The 19,027-nt window shown below is 41.5% G+C and overlaps 1 protein-coding gene across 3 annotated transcripts in view; it reads left to right on the forward strand.

Moving 5' to 3' along the window:
• Nucleotides 1-5,921: 5,921 nt before the first annotated feature.
• Nucleotides 5,922-19,027, forward strand: part of LOC126412220 (probable basic-leucine zipper transcription factor Q) — a 104,635-nt gene continuing 91,529 nt past the window's right edge. The window contains exons 1-4 of one of the 3 annotated variants that reach the window (XM_050081708.1): nucleotides 5,922-6,254; nucleotides 6,852-6,970; nucleotides 7,062-7,299; nucleotides 7,330-7,973. In XM_050081708.1, the coding sequence (XP_049937665.1) occupies nucleotides 6,221-6,254; nucleotides 6,852-6,970; nucleotides 7,062-7,299; nucleotides 7,330-7,973 (1,035 nt within the window). In that variant the 5' untranslated portion in view covers nucleotides 5,922-6,220. Of the gene's footprint in view, nucleotides 6,255-6,851; nucleotides 6,971-7,061; nucleotides 7,974-19,027 lie in introns of all 3 variants that reach the window. The other 2 variants (XM_050081707.1, XM_050081709.1) reach the window with 2 other exon arrangements.

A 19,027-nucleotide genomic window follows, 5' to 3' on the forward strand; every position in this document is an offset into this window, starting at 1 on the left:
CATGTTGGGCATAGGATGGAGCAGGGGTGCAACTGATTTATGCAGTCACCTGTTAAGGTGTAATGAAGATGAAGATTTGAAAGACAAATCAACAGATAATTTTCACATGTGTGCTGAAGATTCCAGGGAAATAGTGCAAGCATGTATCAAAGCAACTATAGAAACTATTCCAACACTTATCTTGACTGATATTGAAACAATAATCAGTGTTATGTCTAGAGTGTTGTTTGATGAAATAAGTAAAATTCGAAAGCTATCAATGGACCCAGATCAACACTGCAGGATTGTTGGTGCATTGGGTAGTAAGTTGAAACCAGTAAAAATCCAAACTCATCTTAGTGTGATGATAGGGGACATGGCCACAGAATGTATCTTCTTAGTAATGGAGGATCTAATAGATAGGTATATTTTTGGTAATGAGTTCTTAAGAGAGAAGTGTGTAAAATTAACTTAGGGTTGGTGAAGGCTACCTTCGTGTTAATGAGAAGGTTGATGATTCGTTTCATCATAGCAGTATCAGTTGTGAAGATGAAAAATTAGTTCAGGATAAAGTCATAGAGTCTACCTATATCACTCTCCAGCAGCAGGGGCAATTGAAAGTTTTACTGTCAAAATATACTTGTGTGCTTGACAAGAAGTCAGATAAAGTTAAAATCAATGAATACCACATGGAGGTGAAACATCAAACGTTTTGTAAAAACACCTACTCAGCATTTGAGACGTTTGCACTAGAGAGGACAATCAGCAAAGGGATGTGGCCTCCTCGCTCACTAGCCTTGTTCACTTGTGACTTTTACTTGTGGGGACTGTTAAAGGGAAGAGTATATGAAACAAATCCACACACAGTTGAAGACCTCAAGATCAGGATCCAGGATGTTATCAGTAACATCACAAGGCAAGAACTGACAAGGTATATACGAATTTCCTCAAGCATGCTCATATGTGTGCTGAAGTGCACAGAGGACACTTTCAGCACCTACTGTGAAGGCAAGTAATGGTATTCAATCCATTATGTTTCATTTTATTTTCATGTGTTGGCTTTGTGGGCTGGTTTTATGTACTTCACCCTGTATATACTGGACTATTCCAGACAATTCAAATTCCCCACAAAAATTACCTATTGGCCTACAACGAAATTTAAAGATGTGTACCCTCATTATGACTTGAAGTATTTTCAATAACTGAATGCATACCATGACAGAATCAATAAAATAGGATGAGTAAGGCCTTAGTACTACAACTGCGCTAATGACAGTAAGCATAATTTTCTGGTCAGATAATAATGTTAAGAAATGGGGAAGTAAATTACAATGACCCATTATGTTTCACTTTTTGTAGAGGAAATGCCTTGGCTGCACACCAGCATGTATGTCTAATCCTTTCACAAATGTTGTTGGTGTAGCAACAGGAGCTAGAAAATAGAAGACTACTTTTCAAGTGAAAACATGCACTTGATGTGTCAGAGGAGAATGTTCGTATAGTATGACCACTGTGATCTTAGGTTAAGTATTGATTAAGGGTATCGGAGTTGATGGACGTGTCCTGTTTAGTGTGTATGTGAAAGCAGTTTGGTCATATGTCTGTTGCTTAAGAGGGGATGAAAAATTAATGTAAGTATTTAGTATAGTATTTACTAGACTGAACGAATAATTCACTTGGGTTATGTATTTTTTTGCACATGCAAGTAACTTGCATATGCAATCACTCTAATTCCAACGTCTACGTCTTTTCTACATAAACCACCAATTCTGGACATCGATGTCACTTCCTGGAGTCCTTCCCAAAGCAGCTTGGAAGCAGATAACCTGATTGTCCTTAAAAAACGTTCCTGGAGGTTCCTGACACAGACGACAGGTCCTTTGTTGTTACATCATTGTACCTGAGTCTCACCATTCCTGATCTCACATCTATCATAAGCATTATTCCAATCCACTACGAATGAAAAGATTGTATGGCTTTTTGACTGGGCTACTCCACCTGGCATATCAGCCACCTGGTGCAAGTCTTTTTATATGACGCCACTTTGGTCACTTGTGCATCGATGATGATGATGAAAGGATGATGAGTACAACACAACACCCAGCCCCAAATGGACTAAATCTCAATCTGGCCAGTAATCGAACCCAGGTACCCTGCATGGCACTCATCCACACTGGCCACTCTGCTGTGAAGGTGTACATCCAATGAATGAACCTCATTTTATCTCAAATACAAGATAGGTGACTATTTCTTGATTTCTTTTACGGAAAAATATTCAAAGTACCTTTTTTGCAACTTTTTGTTGAATGTATATGTTGGTTCTTGCAGACACAGTGCAACTGCATGGACTGTCTTTCCACACCTCCCGTCAAACCCAAATTCTCCTTGCCAATTATTGTCATTACAGTATTTCAGGCACCACAAATATAATTCAGGCAACGATGGCCGATGATCTCTTCAGTGTGGATGCACACCAGGCTTGAACTCATGAGAATCGGTGAAATACCACGAGTAATGGGAATGATGGGCAAGGGGCACTACATTAGTACTGTGTAGGTAAGTGAGAATTTGGGTCTGATGGGAGGCATGCTAGGGTAGTCCATGCAGTTGTGATGATCACCATGTCAAATGGCTTAGTGGTCAGAACATCTGTCTCGTAAGCAGGAGACATGGGTTCCAATGCCAATCCTGCACAAGTTTTCAACGTTCCCCATTAATTTAAATAAAGATCACTCGCAGCCAATGTCTATAATTCCATTGTTTTTCTGTTGTATGTTAAGTGAACAGACTAAAATCGAATGAAGTGTGTGAAACTGTTGTATGTTGAGTATAAAATGAATTAAAGTCCACTGGGATGAAGGTAAAGAAACTGTGAGTAATAGTTAATAAATTATGATCTAATGCAAAAATGATCTAGAAAAAAATGTAATTTTTTATATTGTATGTAAATCACTGCATGAGACTTATAAAAGTGTCTTTAAGTATATGTCCTATATAGACACTACTCTCATTGAAAGGAACATTTAATTTCACAGAGTAAATTATAATGGCACAGTCTAACGATATATAGTTCTCTTTTCCTACAAATGTCAGATGGTTCTTAAAGTTGTAAATATTTTGTATTATACCTTTCCAGGCTATAGCTATTATTTCATTATGAAGAACGATGTCCCGTGCGAATAAAGTTGGTGCACCTGTAATAATTAATATTCATGCAGTCATGAATTAGGAACTGCGAGCCATACTTTCATTGTCAAAATATAAATAAGCTTCTTTGCCGACGCAAGTCTTCTTCTCATTCAAAGAGGGAGGTTATATACTCCATATGATTGTACTTTTGACAATAAGCGTATGTGCGGCACTGAGTCAAACACTTTTCAGAAATAAAGAAATACCGAGTCTACCTGACTGCATTGATCCAAAGCTTTCAAATGTCATATGAGAAGAGTGGGAGTTGAGTTTCACATGATCTGTTTTTTCGAAATCCATAGTGTTTGGCATGAAGAAGGTCGCTCTTTTTGTGATACCTCATTACCTTAGGGCACAGAATATGTTCTAAGTTCTACAACAAATGGATCACTTCTGCTACCCTTCTTGTGGACAGGTATGACCTACACTTTCTCCCAACTTATGTTTTTGGCTTGAGGGATTTGCAATACATTATAGATAACAGAAACAGTCAGGCTTTGGGGCTTTGTTCAATTTTAACGATTTTTTTCTTTTTCTCAACCCCACTGAAACTTACATGAATTTCACTCGTCTTTCCAATCATACAAGGAATATCTGAAAACAGAGTTAAGCATTTCTGCTTTTGCTTTGCTACTCTGGGCTTCAGTTGTAGTCTCATTCATGAGTGACACCAATAGCAGTGTCACTAACAGCCTTTGCATATGATCAGGATTGTTTTGGGTTTTGTGGAAGATCATATGACAATATTCTGTTATGGTTGTCAGTGACATCTTAGCATATTTCGCTCTTGACTGACAAATGTGTTTGATTCATCATCTCTCTGTCTATAGCCTTATGCTTTGTCTTATATGTGTCATGCACCAGTCTGTTTCTTTAGAATTTTCTTTACAGAGATTATATACAACGGAGGATCTCTCCTATTACGAACCCTCCTACTGGGTACATATCTCACCAGTGCACGGTCAACAAATCTTTTAAACACGAGCCATAACTCCTCTACAAACTCCTGCTCTGAGTTAAAACTTCCAAGTTCCTTACTGAGGTATGACACTATTGTTTCCCTGTCTAGATTACTTAACATATAAATCTTTCTCCTTGGGACAATTGTCCTTTGTATTTTGGTAGTCATTGTTGCTATAACTGTCTAATGGTCACTGATACCAGTTTCGATGTGAAATTGCTCAAAGATATAAATGTGTTTGTTGCACATTCGATAAACATATTTCCATCATGAGTGGGAGTGGAACCATATGTTCTAGGTAGTTTTCAGAGAAGGCATTTAGTGATGTTTTATGGAATGTCCTGTCACACCCACCGCTAAAAACACTATAATGGATGGTGGACTATTTTAGTCTCCTCTAATGACAACAGTATCATTAGGGAACTTATGCACAAGTGAACTGATGTTTTCTCTCAACTTCTTAGTTACATCAGAAAGAGAATCTGACGGTCGATAGAAGTTTCCTATTATACTTGTTCTATGTTGGTGGATTTGAGTTTATTGTCTACTGAAACAAATACACCACCTTCATTTCCCTATCGTTTCGGTATACACTCCATGAGCAAGGCGGGTATTCTTAACCCTCTCATCTAGTCACTGGAATCACACAAGAATGACATCTGTGCTTAAACGACACGCACCGTTTGTTCCAACGTGCACCACAATCGGTAGTTGGTTGCACGCTCTTTCATCAATAGTCGCGGGAACAGCCTCTTCAACAAGCTTCAGGGTGTATTCGCACAGTCCTTCATGTTATATCACGCTAGTTCGCGTTGCCCAGTACCGAAAATGAAAGTTAGGTTACGAGATACCATCCGTGATGCAAAAGTTTGAAATATAGAATCGGAATTGAGGTACTAACAACGATAAACATTATTAATGGTCAAAGTAAACTATGTAACGAATGTTCTTGGTCAGTTTTGTGTGGTAAACTGTTGAGAAGTGAAACAGTTTAAAACATCAACATTTAGTGACTAGTAAAAATATTTACAAAGCGCATTAAGAAGATAACGATTTAGGAAGACACAAAATCCACTACTGTAACGTGAATGAGCGCGGCGATAATATGTTACCTTATGATGCGTTTCTGGATGAGGTATCGAATATATTGCTTCCCCCTACTTATACCTCCCGAGGAGATCACGAATGTAAAATTAGAGAGATTAGAGCGCGCACGGAGGCTTTCAGACAGTCGTTCTTCCCGCGAACCATACGCGACTGGAACAGGAAAGGGAGGTAATGACAGTGGCACGTAAAGTGCCCTCCGCCACACACCGTTGGGTGGCTTGCGGAGTATCAATGTAGATGTAGATGTTGATGTACGATGTTAGCAGACGACGACACCGCCAAAATTTGCTACCGGAGAAACCTTGACCTGACGTGTCGTTATATTTTATATCGCTAATGATTTGTATGAATGCTGTCACTTGAAATGCATTATAGAATATTTTGACGTGATATGACATGACGGCGGGTGTTAATTGGCCTTTGTGCACCTCATTTAAGAAATTATAAGTAATAAGACTTTCGTCTAGTGATAGAATCATATACTGCGCAGTGACCAATGTGATAGAATCATATACTGCGCAGTGACCAATGTCCTATATCTTTTCAGTCGTTTGTTATTTCTTTTAAAACTGCGGATGGAAATAGGTTGACAACTTTTGAAAATAAAATATAGTTTCCATTATCGATTATAGGGAAATTCATTTTGCAGAGTTGCACAGATTGCTAACGTAACAGATGACATTTGTCAGCTGGGAAGAGTGAAAAATGTTTTGTATCGTTCGTGTATGACATTCTGTTGCTTAAGTAAATAATTTAATTAGCGTGTGTTTGGATCATAAAATTTTGTTACCAGATTTGGACGTGATGGCATTACTTTTTCTAATAACGTAATGGTAAAGAGATTTTCTTCCGCCCAACTAGATCGAGGAGTGAAGGCGAATTACAAGTGGAGAACGTACAGTATTGAAAGTTCGTGATTAAATCTACAAATAATTAGTGGAAATGATTTACTATTACTTTCGTGGTGGATGTAATTAAATTGCCATGTCTCACTATGGACAAGATAATGACAAACAAGGTATTTTCTAGTTTCTGACTATGTTTAGTTTTATATTGAAAATTTCAAACAGTGACTTAGTTTTTATGAATAAATTCCAGCATTATAAAGTGTGATGCTTAGAAAGTAGATAGTGATATGACCACGTTTCACGTGAGTTGGATATTGTGACTTCATGTTATACTAGGATGTATGTGATATTTATACACCATTCACAATGCATACGAAAGTATGTTTTTCTTGTGACCTTTGGAATAACGTTAATTGCATTTGACGTCTCATAATTTTGGATTATGATGCACCGCTGTTAGATGCCCTTTGCTTCCACACCCTCTCTCCTCCTTTCTACAAGAAAAAATCTTAGGATGTATACTTTATCTCAGTGGGGGCATAATAAGTATTAGTAATTGTTAACGACAGCTTTTGGAAAACGTAATTCTAGCCTCAGTTGGTTAGAAAATTATAAAGTCTTACAGGAAATAGCCCATCTCAAAGGATCACTTTTGTTTCATTCTCCAAATTGACTATTCAGTGTTCACCGAATTCATTGAATATACTTTTGCTCAAGCAGTGTTATGTTTTTCGTTGGTGCTGTTATGAGATATTTTTTTTATTCAGCCAGCTCTCTTATGGATGGGGTTCCTGTTAAAATAAGTGAAAAATACAAGCCACCAAGAAAAATCAACCTACCTGTTGGCTATCAAAATAGAGCACCTCTAGCATCAGTGGATGAAGTGGTGAGCATTTTAGTTTGTACATCAGCATGAAACAGTTGCAAAATATCTGTAAACAGAATACTAATTAACGCATTTTTGAATTTTGTTGCAGTATGACTTCTCTTTAGAAAATACTGTGCTTAGAAAGATTGCAGAATGGAGAAAACTGCAAGAACAACTTGTATCAAGGAGGAGGGAAAACATCAGACAACATAATGCTGAAAAGAAAGACGCAAGTTCAAAGGGAGAAACTGATTGGAATGTCCCAGCAACTGTTTCTACATCAGTGAGTGTTACAGCTAATAGTGCTGATGCTTCCACCTCACATTGCCAACAACAACAACAACAGGCTTCACAACAGCAGCAGCAACAACAACAACAACAACAGGCTTCACAACAGCAGCAGCAACAACAACAACAACAACAACTACAACAATATGCATCAATACTTACCCCAGTTCCCATTAGCATGCCCCTCAGTACAACTACCCATCATAAAAATCACTCTCACCACTTCAATCTGTCAGATTTTGAAACAGACACTTCAGACCCTTTTGATACAGTTGAATTAAAGACAATAAATGATATGGAGGAGTTGGCTCATGTTCTTCAACCAACAATACCAGTAACAAGTACTGTGCCTAATTGTTACACTTTGCCCTACAACTCTTCTCAACACTATGGCATGGTGGTGGAAAGCAATAAGGACTCTGTTATACTACCACATCTGAATGGCCTCACAGGTTATCGAATGATGAGGGATGGGGGTTTCGCAACTTTACCAGTCCAACAGAAGAGTAGTGCTAATGGCAACTACCCTAATTTATGGGGTGACAGTTATAATGAAGCAACAACTAACCAGCGATCCTCCCAGCAGGATGGTGCTGGCTATGGTGCTCTGTCTAAAAGTGTGCCAGATATTATGAAAGAACTTGATAGAGAACTGAAAGAAAAACGAAGAGGACCAACACCACCTACAGTAATGTCAAGCAGACCAGCAAGTCTTGGTTCCACAGGATTAGAGGTTAGTGCCAGTTATCATAGACAGACATATATTTGTGTGTTTTTGGTAAGATAAATTCTATTCATAGTTAAGTTTGTTAATTTTATGTAAATATTTGCATTTTGATATGATTGGTGATCAGATTTTGGATGCACATTGCACTTTGTGAATGCAGGTCTGAGATTTTGTATTCACATTTGTTGGCTTCCCCAACTCTCTCCCAAATTGTTAACTTTCAATCTATCCTATACCTCGGGCTTGGGATCCATAGGTCTCTACAGCATACATTGCAAACATAATATAGATGGCAAAAAGAAGTCATTGTTCTATTCCTGTTTGCCAGTGAATTACGTTACATGCACACGACAGCATCATTACTGTACGTCACAGGATGAAGGTAACACCTGGTGTGTGTTGGATCAGTTGCCACATGTATAATTAAATCAAAATAACCTGGTTCTTACTATTGTAAAATTGCAGTCATTGTGGGAATCCTTCATTCATTAGCTGTTAATCTGTGGCAACATATGTTTGTGGTGTCAGTTCTTCAGTAGATATAAATTTGTTTACAATTAAAGTTTGACCAAATTGCTCCATTTTCAGGCTGAATTTCAGTCATACATGCTTCAAAGCATTTCATCACAGCTGCAGGTAACTGCTTTGTAATTCTCTATTCATGACGTGTTCTCGGCTTTGCATGATAGTTTTGTGTTGTTGTATAAGAGCTTCAGCTTTCTTTCAAAACCCTTACCTCATATTACATATACACCAATTTGGTATAAGAGAGAGGACACACGTCTCCTTCAGGATATTTTAGCAGACAAAATGTAGTACATTTATATTGACTCAGAAGGGTATATTTTCTAACATTCAGAGGGTCTTTCTGGCTATTAATCGGGGAACTTTGTATTAGATGATATAGCAGAATGTTGAATCTTGCCAGCATGCGTGTAGTATATCCCAAGCAGTTCTGGAACCAGTCGTGGGATCATTCCATGTCACTTCAACTTAAAAAAAAAAATCCTCAGCCACTGTATCAGATTTAGATGAAACCTAGCATATTTGTGTATTTATTTATTCAGTAATCCATACTATAGATGTGGTCAGGACATACGGTTTCAATTACATTTATACAGTTATAACAATAAACAGACATATGTGATTTAGTCAAAATGTAATTTATTGCACTTAGGTAAATATGCAACCCTAACAAAAATTCCTTTAAGAAGGTGAATAAGATAAAAACATGACTAACAACACATTGTGCACACGAAATTCACACACCCCTCTTCACATTTTTGCAGTTTTACGCTTCAGTTCTACAGTGTGCGCCATGCTGTCACTAATCTCCGCTATCTTGTACTCTGGCAGCATCACATTGTAGCACCATGTCTGTCCAAGGTACCTGGAACAAACAAAAAAGAGGAAGCTGCAGTAGGATGATTCAAAATGAGAAAATACATGTATGGAAAATCCAGGATGGGGTAACGGCAATATTATGGGAAGTATAGATTGCTGCTCACCATGTAATGGAGATGGTGAGTCACAGACAGGCACAACAAAAAGACTGCTAAACAAGTAAGCTTTCAGCCAAAAAGCCTTCTTCTGAAGTGAGTGTGGGGGGCGGGTGAGGGGGGTCAAAAGAAGGCTTTTTGGTCAAAAGCTTACTTGGGGTCGACAGAAGCGTCCGATCCCACGCGTCGGCTTTGACCCGTGACGTAACGGTGATGTCGTGTGTGACGTCATGACGGCGCGGAGTTTGATTTGAGTGTGGCTGTCTCCAGTTCTGTTTTATCTTATTTTATTTACTTTTCTGATCTGTTCGTTCTATCCCGTGAGATTTTTTTTTTTTTTTTAATTTAAAAACACTTATTACTTATTTTAATTATCTGTTTCCTCCAATTTCTGTTTTAGTTTATTATATTTATCTTTCTGATCTGTTCGTTTTATCCCGTGAGATTTTTTTTTTAAAAAGACAAAAAACACTAGTCAGCTACTGAAGCATCTTTATCTTCTATGGGTTGCAGGGGTAACGACCCCTGGGGAGGTGGGTGGGTATTCATGCACGGCTGTCTTCACTTACATGTTTTAGCTACGCAAGGCGTCTAAATTTCTTTATATTTAGTTTGCCCCCCACCCAAAACATCCCATTTCCCGCGCTTGTCCTGTTAGTGTCATTAGGCTTCTTGTGGAAAGTGTGTATGTTTATTTTTGTTTTCGCCATATTTATGACGTCACGGATCAAAGCAGACGGGCGGGATCGGACGCTTCCGTATTTCCCTTACTTGTTTAGCAGGCTTTTTCTTATGCGTCTCTGAGACTCAACATTTCCACTATATGGCATGTAACAGCCTATTCTTTTCACAATATTGGAAGTACGTGTATTGCATATTTGTGCTTCCTTGTTTACAGATATACGGACAGTTAATGATGTCTTTCTTGTTTGAAGGAGCTCCTCTCTGCTGTTAAATTTCCAGATATTCTTTTAGGCTACATAGAGATGATTATACAAAATAACATCTTAAGTTATTTATGAAAACAAATGACTTTTCATTGCATTTGATTCTGAGTGGTAATTTATTGTAAAAAATTTGCCCAACAGTTATGGGACCTTTTTTGGTGAACTTGAGTCATTTCCTCTGCAGGTAATAATTCTCTCTGTCTCTCATATTGTAATCATACATGTCTCTACTTAACTATGCAGTACTATTTGCTTTCATGTGCATAATTATTGCAAATGTATGTAGTGAAGGGACAGTCATGTTATTAAGTTTTGTGAATTTATTTGTACAAGATGCTGTAACTTATCAAACGAGAAAGCGCTGGTATGTTGATATATTCAAGCTTTCGCAACCCAAGGTTACTTCATCAGGAAAGAGGGAAGGAGAGGGAAAGACGAAAGGATGTGGGTTTTAAGGGAGAGGGTAAGGAGTCATTTCAATCCCGGTAGCAGAAAGACTTACCTTATGGGGAAAAAAGGACAGGTATACACTAGCGCGCACACACATATCCATCCGCACATATGCAGACACAGGCAGACATATGTAAATGCAAAGAAGTTGGGCAGAAATGAAACTTCCTGGCAGATTAAAACTGTGTGCCGGACCAAGACTTGAACTCGGGACCTTTGCCTTTCGCGGGCAAGTGCTCTACCAACTGAGCTATCCAAGCACCACTCATGCCCCGTCCTCACAGCTTTACCTCGTCTCCTACCTTCCAAACTTAACAGAAGCTCTCCTGCGAACCTTGCAGAACCAGCACTCCTGAAAGAAAGGATATTGCAGAGACATGGCTTAGCCACAGCCTAGGGGATGTTCTTGGGCAGAGATGTCAGTCGAGGAGGAAGTACAGAGGCAAAGATGTGGTTGACTGACAGGTGAGGTACGAGGGGCAGCAACTTGAAATTAGCGGAGGTTGAGGCCTGGTGAGTAATGGGAAGAGAGAATATACTGAAGGGCAAGTTCTCATCTCCGGAGTTCTGATAGGTTGGTGTCAGTGGGAAGTATCCAGATAACCCGGATGGTGTAACACTGTGCCAAGATGTGCTGGCCATGCACCAAGGCATGTTTAGCCACAGGGTGATTCTCATTACCAACAAACACTGTCATTGTTAAGTGTATTTGCTGTCCTAGACATATTTCTCAATAGGCTAGTGCTTACAATGGGAATAATTTGCTGGTATGGTCCTCCCGCTTCATGTATTTATCACTGATGACAACCAAAAACTTGATTCTCTACATCTTTGAGAACTGGATTACCTAGTTTGAGGGAAATATTGTCAGTGCGTATAGTTTTATATGCTTGTAATTCTATGTATGTTGTGTTATTTGTGTCTACAAACATGTTTTCACTGAAATATTAATAAGCCTACCTCAAATCTCTCTGTTTTCATTTTATAGCATTTCATAGTTATGAAGTTTTGACATTGTTACCTCCACGATGGTGCAAAATGATACTTGTTGATTTTTTAAAAAATAAATTTCAATTTTTTCACTTGTCCAATTTATGCAAAATTAGATGGTTTGGCCTATATATTCTAAAGCACGTAATACCTTTAAACAGCCCTCCCCCCCATCCCCCCAGGGGTCTCGACGCACTTTGACAGGTTCTTGCTTGTCAGCCTTTGCAACATCTTTTCCCTTCCATGCTACATGTCTGTCCTCCTGCGAAATCCAAACATATCTGCCGGATCAGGGTGTCATTGCTGTCCATTGGGTGATAAAAACGATAGATGCACCTTAGTCCCCACACGCACACTTTTTCTCATCTTTTGTAGATTGGTGCTTCCGTACAAGATCAAAGCAGGCTATGAAGTTATCACAGTCAAACCATACATTCCAAACCTGATGCGCTGCTGCCAGTGTTATCATTTCAACAACGCTCTTAATGTCTTGTTGACACCCAGCCAAGTGTGTAACCTGTGGTAGGGATGCGCTCGAGGGTGGTTGTCCACCTCCTTCTCTCAGCTGTATCAACTACAATGGTGACTATGCTGTCTCCTCTCAAGATTATCCAGTGTATCTCGATGAGAGGGCTGTCCAGGAGATCCAGGTAAAGGAAAAAGTTCCTTACCTGGTCGCTTGCAAGTTATTGGCTATCGCAAACCCTGCGATGTACCATCTAGCACTTATAGTAGTCTACTGTTCTTGCTACATTTCACTTCATGAAGGACATGGCCACGCAGCCATGCAACCTCAAATTCAGCTCTGAGGTTGTGAAATTGCCCAGTGTCATCATAGCTTCGCCGTCCCCTCGTCCAGCTGTGCAACAAACCTTCAAACTCGCCTCACGTGGCGAAGTCAGCAGCTACGCAACTGGCAGGCTGGAAAGGATAGAAGGAATACTCCTATTAAGACTTCCTACATCCCTCCAGCCAACCGACACCTGAGTCTTCCTCTACTATCCAGAAAGGCTTAAAGAAGTCAATAAAAGGCAAACGGTCTTCTCCTTTACCGACTCGAAGATCCTCTTCGATGGCATCGCCACGTGAAACCTTCGCCCGGCTGGTCTCCATGTTGTTGGTGCACACCACCAACCATTTTTCTGTGCAGGACTCTGCAGGCCAACAGTACAAGAAAGCCGATGCATCTGTGGACCTCATGGAGCAGGATCCTCCTGCCTCTGTGCCCTGTAGCAGCGAGTCTTCACAGGCTGGCGCTCTGCAGCCGCCGAGGTGACACCTCTTCATTTTTTTCCTCATGGCTCTCCTCCAATGGAACGTTCACAGCCTTTGATCCAACAAAGAGTATTTATGGTTGCTTTTAGAATTGCAGTGTCTACTTCTACTCTGCCTTCAGGAAATGAAATTGTACCCTCAAGACCTCTTTGATCTTTTGCATTTCTTCCCAGTCTGTTTTGACCTTCCCCCCAAGGTCGGCATTCCATCTCATGGGGGAGTCACGCTGTTCATACAGGATGATAATCACAGTCAACCCATCTCCCTGACTACCCGTCTTCAAGCTGTTGCAGTTTGCCTCTTTCTTCCTCACTTGACCTTCTCCCTTTGTACCATTTATGTCCCTCTGTCATTTGCCGTCACCAGGACAAACTTCCTGTATCTTACTGGACCGCTACCTGACCTGTTTCTGTTGCTCAGTAACTTTATTGCGCACCATCACCTTTGGGGTTCTCCCAGAACCTGTCAGAGAGGTGCCCTCTTGGCTGACCTTCTTAATCAATTTAACCTCTTTTGCCTTAACATAGGAGCACCCACATTCCTTTCAGATTCCTTGCACACCTGTTTCCATTTGGACCTATCCTTCCGCACTGCCCAGCTTGCCCATCATCTCAAGTGGTCCGTTCTCTCTGACACCTACTCAAGCAACCATTTCCCGTCCACTTACTGACTCCTACCCCAACTCGTGCACTCCCCAATGGCAGCTTACTAAGGCTGACGGGCAGATTGACTCCTCCCTCTCTCCCCAGTTGTGATGACCAGGTGGAATATCTTACAAATGTTATCCTTACTGCCGCAGAATGTTCCATTTTCGCACATGCTCTTTACCACGCCCTGTCCCAGTCCCGTGGCGGTCTGGAGTATGTTGTGTCACAATTTGTGTGTGGTGATTGCTCTCTGCATTTTTAACAGTCATCCTACGATGGAAAACTGTGTTCATTATAAACAGATGCGTGTACAGTGTCATCGGATTATTTGGGATAGCAAAAAAGCTAGCTGGATTTCATTCACTAGTTCTTTTAACAGTTCCATCCCAATGTCTGTCTTGTGAGCCAAACTCCAACAGCTCTCTGGTACTGAGAACCATTCCCCAATTTCCAGCCTGACAGTAGCAGACGATTTCATCACTGACCCTATTGCTATCTCCAGCACCTTGGGCTACTTTTTTGCAGAAATTTCGAGCTCTTCCCATTATCACCCTGCCTTCCTCCATTGGAAATGAGCGGTGGAGGTTCGGCTCGGGTGATACCCTTCCCTTCTCAGAAGGTGAGTGCTACAATGCTGCCTTTACTATGAGGGAGCTAGATAATGCTCTGACGTCATCCTGATCCTCCACTACAGGGCCACAAGCTGCTCACATTCAGATGTTGCACCACCTTTCTCTTGTGGACAAGCACTTTGTGCTTAATACGTACAGCAGAGGGAACGTTTCCCAGATGCTGGCGTGAAACCACTATCATACCCATACTAAGCCTGGTATGGACAAACACCTTCCTTCTAGCTACCGCCACATCTCTCTCGCCAGCTGTGCTTGCAAGGTAATGGAATGTATGATTCATGCCCAGCTGGTATGGTGGCTTGGGTCTCACAATTTACTGATGAATGCAGTGTGGATTTGGAGTGCGCTGTTCTGTAGTTGACCATCTCTTCACTTTGTCCACGTATGTCATTAATGGTTTTCTGCAGAAATCCCAGACTGTGGCCGTCTTTCTCGATTTGGAGAAAGCCTGTGACACCTGCTGGAGGAATGGTATTCTCCGTACTCTCTACACATGAGGCTTCCGTGGTTGCCTGTACCATTTCCTTGAGGAATTTTTAAAAGACAGAATTTCCAAGGCCAGTGTGGGTTCTGCCTTGTCGGACACCTTTATTCAGGAAAACGGTGTGCCTCAGGGTTCTGTCCTGAGCATTGCCCCCTTTGCTATCACCATTAACCCTATAATGGTCTGTCTCCCGCCAGGCATCTCAGACTCCCCTTTGTTGATGATTTTGCCATCTATTGCAGTTTTCCACAGACCTGTATCATTGAGCGCCATTTTCAGCGATGTCTCGATCATCGTTACTCGTGGAGTATCGACAGTGACTTTTGTTTTTCCACTTACAAAACCGTTCGTATGAATTTCTGGTGGTGCAATTGGTTTCTCCCACTATCTTTACATCTTGGGCCTGTTGCTATTCCGTTCGTTGAAACTATGAAATTCCTGGGGCTCATGCTCAATAGGAAACACTCTTGGTCTTCCCACGTGTCTTACCTGGCAGCTCACTGTGTGCAGTCCCTCAATGTCCTACGTGCCCTTCATGAGGTGCAGATTGAACCACCCTCATCTACATCTACATCTATACTCCGCGAGCCACCTTACGGTGTGTGGCGGAGGGTACTTATTGTACCACTATCTGATCCCCCCTTCCCTGTTCCATTCACGAATTGTGCGTGGGAAGAACGACTGCTTGTAAGTCTCCGTATTTGCTCTAATTTCTCGGATCTTTTCGTTGTGATCATTACGCGAGATATATGTGGGCGGTAGTAATATGTTGCCCATCTCTTCCCGGAATGTGCTCTCTCGTAATTTCGATAATAAACCTCTCCGTATTGCGTAACGCCTTTCTTGAAGTGTCCGCCACTGGAGCTTGTTCAGCATCTCCGTAACGCTCTCGCGCTGACTAAATGTCCCCATGACGAATCGCGCTGCTTTTCGCTGGATCATGTCTATCTCTTCTATTAATCCAACCTGGTAAGGGTCCCATACTGATGAGCAATACTCAAGAATCGGACGAACAAGCGTTTTGTAAGCTACTTCTTTCGTCAATGAGTCACATTTTCTTAGAATTCTTCCTATGAATCTCAACCTGGCGCCTGCTTTTCCCACTATTTGTTTTATGTGATCATTCCACTTCAGATCGCTCCGGATAGTAACTCCTAAGTATTTTACGGTCGTTACCGCTTCCAATGATTTACCACCTATGGCATAATCGTACTGGAATGGATTTCTGCCCCTATGTATGCGCATTATATTACATTTATCTACGTTTAGGGAAAGCTGCCAGCTGTCGCACCATGCATTAATCCTCTGCAGGTCCTCCTGGAGTACGTACGAGTCTTCTGATGTTGCTACTTTCTTGTAGACAACCGTGTCATCTGCAAATAGCCTCACGGAGCTACCGATGTTGTCAACTAAGTCATTTATGTATATTGTAAACAATAAAGGTCCTATCACGCTTCCCTGCGGTACTCCCGAAATTACCTCTACATCTGCAGATTTTGAACCGTTAAGAATGACATGTTGTGTTCTTTCTTCTAGGAAATCCTGAATCCAATCACAAACCTGGTCCGATATTCCGTAAGCTCGTATTTTTTTCACTAAACGTAAGTGCGGAACCGTATCAAATGCCTTCCTGAAGTCCAGGAATACGGCATCAATCTGCTCGCCAGTGTCTACGGCACTGTGAATTTCTTGGGCAAATAGGGCGAGCTGAGTTTCACATGATCTCTGTTTGCGGAATCCATGTTGGTTATGATGAAGGAGATTTGTATTATCTAAGAACGTCATAATACGAGAACACAAAACATGTTCCATTATTCTACAACAGATTGACGTAAGCGAAATAGGCCTATAATTATTCGCATCTGATTTATGACCCTTCTTGAAAATGGGAACGACCTGCGCTTTCTTCCAGTCGCTAGGTACTTTACGTTCTTCCAGCGATCTACGATAAATTGCTGATAGAAAGGGGGCAAGTTCTTTAGCATAATCACTGTAGAATCTTAAGGGTATCTCGTCTGGTCCGGATGCTTTTCCGCTACTAAGTGATAGCAGTTGTTTTTCAATTCCGATATCGTTTATTTCAATATTTTCCATTTTGGCGTCCGTGCGACGGCTGAAGTCAGGGACCGTGTTAAGATTTTCCGCAGTGAAACAGTTTCGGAACACTGAATTCAGTATTTCTGCCTTTCTTCGGTCGTCCTCTGTTTCGGTGCCATCGTGGTCAACGAGTGACTGAATAGGGGATTTAGATCCGCTTACCGATTTTACATATGACCAAAACTTTTTAGGGTTCTTGTTTAGATTGTTTGCCAATGTTTTATGTTCGAATTCGTTGAATGCTTCTCTCATTGCTCTCTTTACGCTCTTTTTCGCTTCGTTCAGCTTTTCCTTATCAGCTATGATTCGACTACTCTTAAACCTATGATGAAGCTTTCTTTGTTTCCGTAGTACCTTTCGTACATGATTGTTATACCAAGGTGGATCTTTCCCCTCGCTTTGGACCTTAGTCGGTACGAACTTATCTAAGGCGTACTGGACGATGTTTCTGAATTTTTTCCATTTTTGTTCCACATCCTCTTCCTCAGAAATGAACGTTTGATGGTGGTCACTCAGATATTCTGCGATTTGTGCCCTATCACTCTTGTTAAGCAAATATATTTTCCTTCCTTTCTTGGCATTTGTTATTACACTTGTAGTCATTGATGCAACCACTGACTTATGATCACTGATACCCTCTTCTACATTCACGGAGTCGAAAAGTTCCGGTCTATTTGTTGCTATGAGGTCTAAAACGTTAGCTTCACGAGTTGGTTCTCTAACTATCTGCTCGAAGTAATTCTCAGACAAGGCAGTCAGGATAATGTCACAAGAGTCTCTGTCCCTGGCTCCAGTTCTGATTGTGTGACTATCCCATTCTATACCTGGTAGATTGAACTCTCCCCCTATTACAATAGTATGATCACGAAACTTCTTCACGACGTTCTGCAGGTTCTCTCTGAGGCGCTCAACTACTACGGTTGCCGATGCAGGTGGTCTATAGAAGCATCCGACTATCATATCTGACCCACCTTTGATACTTAACTTAACCCAGATTATTTCACATTCGCATTCGCTAATAACTTCACTGGATATTATTGAATTCTTTACTGCTATAAATACTCCTCCACCATTGGCGTTTATCCTATCCTTGCGGTATATATTCCATTCTGTGTCTAGGATTTCGTTACTGTTCACTTCCGGTTTTAACCAACTTTCCGTTCCTAATACTATATGCGCACTATTTCCTTCAATAAGAGATACTAATTCAGGAACCTTGCCCTGGATACTCCTGCAGTTTACCAATATTACGTTAACTTTTCCTGTTTTTGGTCTCTGAGGACGGACGTTCTTTATCAACGATGATAATGTCCTCTCTGGTAAGCCGTCAGGTATTTTATCGTTTCGCCCAAGGGGGGGTCCCTCTAACCTAAAAAACCCCCGTGTGCACGCCACACGTACTCTGCTACCCTAGTAGCTGCTTCCGGTGTGTAGTGCACGCCTGACCTGTCTAGGGGGGCCCTACAGTTCTCCACCCAATAACGGAGGTCGATGAATTTGCAACCATTATAGTCGCAGAGTCGTCTGAGCCTCTGGTTTAGACCCTCCACACGGCTCCAAACCAGAGGACCGCGATCGACTCTGGGCACTATGCTGCAGATATTAAGCTCAGCTTGCACTCCGCATGCGATGCTGGTTGTCTTCACCAAATCAGCCAGCCGCCGGAAGGAACCAAGGATGGCCTCAGAACCCAAGCGGCAGGCGTCATTCGTTCCGACATGTGCTACTATCTGCAGCCGGTCACACCCAGTGCGTTCAATAGCTGCCGGAAGGGCCTCCTCCACATTACGGACGAGACCCCCCGGCAAGCGCACCGAGTGCACACTGGCATTCTTCCCCGACCTACCCGCTATTTTCCTGAGGGGCTCCATAACCCGCCTAACGTTGGAGCTCCCTATAACTAATAGGCCCGCCCTCTGTGACTGTCGGGACCTTGCCGGAGAATCGGCCACTGGCCCAACAGGCGAGGCATCCTGTGGTGGCTCGGAAACGATGTCATCACCACTAGGAAGCACCCCGTACCTGTTGGAAAGGGGTAA

Source organism: Schistocerca serialis, chromosome 7 (assembly GCF_023864345.2).
Source record: "Schistocerca serialis cubense isolate TAMUIC-IGC-003099 chromosome 7, iqSchSeri2.2, whole genome shotgun sequence".
NCBI classification, from domain to species: domain Eukaryota; kingdom Metazoa; phylum Arthropoda; class Insecta; order Orthoptera; family Acrididae; genus Schistocerca; species Schistocerca serialis.